This window comes from Corvus brachyrhynchos, unplaced genomic scaffold (assembly GCF_000691975.1).
Source record: "Corvus brachyrhynchos isolate BGI_N302 unplaced genomic scaffold, ASM69197v1 scaffold148, whole genome shotgun sequence".
NCBI lineage: Eukaryota > Metazoa > Chordata > Aves > Passeriformes > Corvidae > Corvus > Corvus brachyrhynchos.
In genome coordinates this window covers 2,278,406-2,281,692 of record NW_008239785.1, presented here as the reverse complement: position 1 = coordinate 2,281,692, position 3,287 = coordinate 2,278,406, and the positions used below count along the sequence as shown (strand labels likewise).

Below are 3,287 nucleotides of genomic sequence, written 5' to 3'. Positions count from 1 at the left end.
ATTCAGCCAGTGGGACCCCATCCAGCCCCGAGGCTGGCGCGGGGATGCCCCAGAGAGGGGCAAGTGCCAAAAGCGTGGCAGGGGGTGGGTGGGGGAAAGAAAAAGACAACTCACAGAACTACTCACAGAGGCAAAATTTAATGGCAAGTCATCTTCCCTCCTTTATTACACCTTGGTTAGCCAAACAAAAAAAATCTGCAGGTAAAAAAAGTTTTAATGGTCACACAGCACTTTATACATATATCATAAGCAACCAAGCATCCACATCTGCACGTGAACAACACACCTCTAAGCATGGCCTCAATAGTCAGGTTTGTTTTTTTATTCATTAAATACTGTACAGAATCAAGGCTACAAACTGATTTTGTAATGCTTCTTCCCCATCCCCAGCACTTAAAACAGTTACAGTCTGCTCTCATTTGTACATCACACAGTCGTGTAGCCAGTTTTAAGGCTAACAATATGCATCATGCTTTGGCTTTTTTTGTGTGTTTTTAAATTTTTTTTTTTAAGGTTTTAGCCTTTTAAATTTTGTTACCCTTAAATATTACATACATACACCAAAAATTACATAGCTGCAGTGTGCTCACCACCAACCTCATCACCCAGGAGCTTCACATTATCAAAAGCTTTAGAAAATTTGTAAACCTCTGTGCACGCTTGGGTTTGGGACAGCTGCAGAGAGCGAGTGGTGCTGGGGGGAGCAGCGTCCCCTTCCAGAAGGCCAACATACACCTCCTTGGAGGGAGCCCAGCCTGTGCAAAAGCTCTTGTCTAGGATCAGAGACTTTTTGAGTGAAGGGGAAGACGTGGTGCCTGCCCGACCCCTGCCCTGTGAGATGAGAGCTGCAGAGTAAAGGAGGGGAAAAGGGGAACCCTTACAGCTCCTCCACCCCTAGAGGGTTTCTCCCTCCCCCTTGTCCCTGCTCCTGTGGGTCTAGGGGCTCTCACAGCCCGGCTCTGGGGACAGAGGATGTCAGTGTCTGGATCACGAACCTGGTTTTGCCTGCAATCAGACTCTCTGCCTGTTCTTCCTCTGCCCTGGGAGCAGCAGCCTCAGCCCCTGGCCCCGCTTGCCCCCAGCCCTCCCTCGCTCTGCTCAAAGGGATCCATTCACTCCCGGACGTGGCCATGGGTACAGCTCCAGCTCGCCCTGCCCCGCCCGCAGCTCCCAGCACACCTCTCTGCATCCCAAAGCAGGATCTGCCAGACTTCCCACCTGCCAGGCAGGGAGGGCTCCTGAAGCAGGGCCGGAGCTGCTGCACAGATGATCCACCCACAGAGCGGTGGGGAGCTCTGCAGCCCAGGTCTTCATCACAGCCAAGCCCTGCATCCTCGGGAGCACCGGGAGGAGGATGTGTCTTCCAAAGTCCCGATGGTGGATGGGGCCACGAGAAGGGCTTTGTGCAGCCAGCCTCTGGCTCAGGAGCATCACAGGAGCAGCAGGAAAGCACAGGGAGCTGGGGTGGGGGGGTGGATTTGGGCTGGTGGGTGCAGCCCTTGGTGTCTCCGGGAGCAAAAAGCACCGCACCAACATCCTGGGATTCTCCAGCTGTTCTCCGCTTCTAACCACAGCCATGCTGAGCAAGAGCAAAAGCAAAGGAGAGCTTTGGCTCCATCCTTACCTCTGGCAGAACCATGTGCTCAGCCTGACTCCTCCCCGGGAAGCCTGGCACCACTGTCTCCCTGTGCAGCTGGAAGGACTCTCCCTGACAGGCTGTGCTCCCCGTGGATGCTACGTGGGAGCCTCTCCAATGCCTGAGCACCAGGCAAAGGCAGCAGGGCTGGAGCGTGACCACCCAGCTCCGAGTGAAGGTGTGTGCAGACAGGACCAGAGGCCTCAGGAAGGGCACTTGACCAGGGGACTCTGGCAAGTCACTGCTTCAAAGTGCTCACAGTGGCCAGCTCAGGCTGTGAAACACAGGCTGCCCTCGCCAGGTGTTTCCCAGAGTGCCTGGCAGTGCCGTGGTTGGGATCAGGGATGGGATGTGCTGTGCCCACAGTGCTGCTGGCCACAGCCAAGCCACCATGGGAAACGGCTGGCAAGGGCAGGAGCTGATAACAGCCCAAACCAGCGCTGCTGTAACAGCACAGGAACCAGCACGGGCTGTTGCTGCCACAACAGGGCCTCGCCATGACACGGCTTCCCCGCGGTGACCCCGGCCTCAGAACACCCCTGTGCAGCTGGATGAGGGAGCAGCAGCCACGCCAGGTTCATCCAGATCTACAACAGGCCCCAGGATCACTCGCTGCTGCCTGCCCTGGTGAGGCCAGGATCCAGGGTGGGTGTAGTGCTGTGTGACAGCCAGGATGGCTGGGAACAAAAGACACAGGTACCTAAGCAAGTAACGAGGGCAGAACCCCAAATCCCATGTATTTCTAGAAGACAGGCATGCATGGTGGGGAAAGGGAAGTTTGCCTCACTCTGGAGAAAAAGAAGTGGGGGGATGGCTAAACTTGCCTCCAGGAGACCGATGTGGAAGTTGCAGAACTGGATGGGAAGTCTGCAGCACTCTCAGGGCAGCACAAGTGCCAGGGCAGAGCTCTGGCCCTGCCTACCAATCCCGACTGGAAGAACCTCGTAGCTATGGGTGAACAACTAAGACTAGAGCAACTCCGTATGGTGTAGACAACTCCAATGCAAACACAATCCAATGTCTAAGTACAGATAAGCTGGGGTAGACTTCATAGAACCCATGGGAACGCCAAGAAAAATTAAAAGACTGGGAGGGCATTGCCCTTCATTTCCAGAAACTACAGCAACCCCTTCTCCTGGCTGGAACCCCACCAGAACAAACTGCTGGGTGTAGCGCTGGGTGGGAAGAGTCCTTGTGTGGAAAGGTGCCCCAAGATGAAAGTGCAGAGGGAACGTGGCTGCAAGACTGCTTCTGTGCAGGTTTCAAATCTTACCATTGCAGGGTCAAACTTGCAAGAAGAGCACGTACATGGGACAGGGGGAAGGAAGAGGGGTTGGGGGCAAAGAGTTACTCATGCTTAAACAACCTTTCCTCAGAGGAGCAATCAGGCCTACCACCTTCTTTGGAACAAACCAAGCTGAGGAAGAAAAGCTGGAAGGAGAAGCCAGTTGGTTGGTAACAGCATTTGCCAATTTACTTTCTGCTGCTTTCCCTTCTCCCCTGCACCTGCCTGTCCCTAACCTGATGGTTTTATTTGTCCTCTGTCCACTCTGGGATGTTGGCCCCTGCTAAGGCAGCCCGGTACTGCTGCAAGACACCGCGGATGCTTTTAATGAACCCCTTGGACAAAGGGAAGAGGGGAAACCCAATA

The 3,287-nt window shown here is 54.4% G+C and overlaps 1 protein-coding gene across 1 annotated transcript in view; it reads right to left on the bottom strand.

The window, feature by feature from the left end:
- Positions 1 to 119: 119 nt before the first annotated feature.
- Positions 120 to 3,287, bottom strand: part of UBE2O (ubiquitin conjugating enzyme E2 O) — a 60,166-nt gene continuing 56,998 nt past the window's right edge. Inside the window, exon 19 of the mRNA XM_008640622.2 lies at positions 120 to 3,282. Coding sequence (XP_008638844.2) covers positions 3,167 to 3,282 — 116 coding nt within the window. The 3' untranslated portion in view covers positions 120 to 3,166. The remainder of the gene's footprint in view (positions 3,283 to 3,287) is intronic.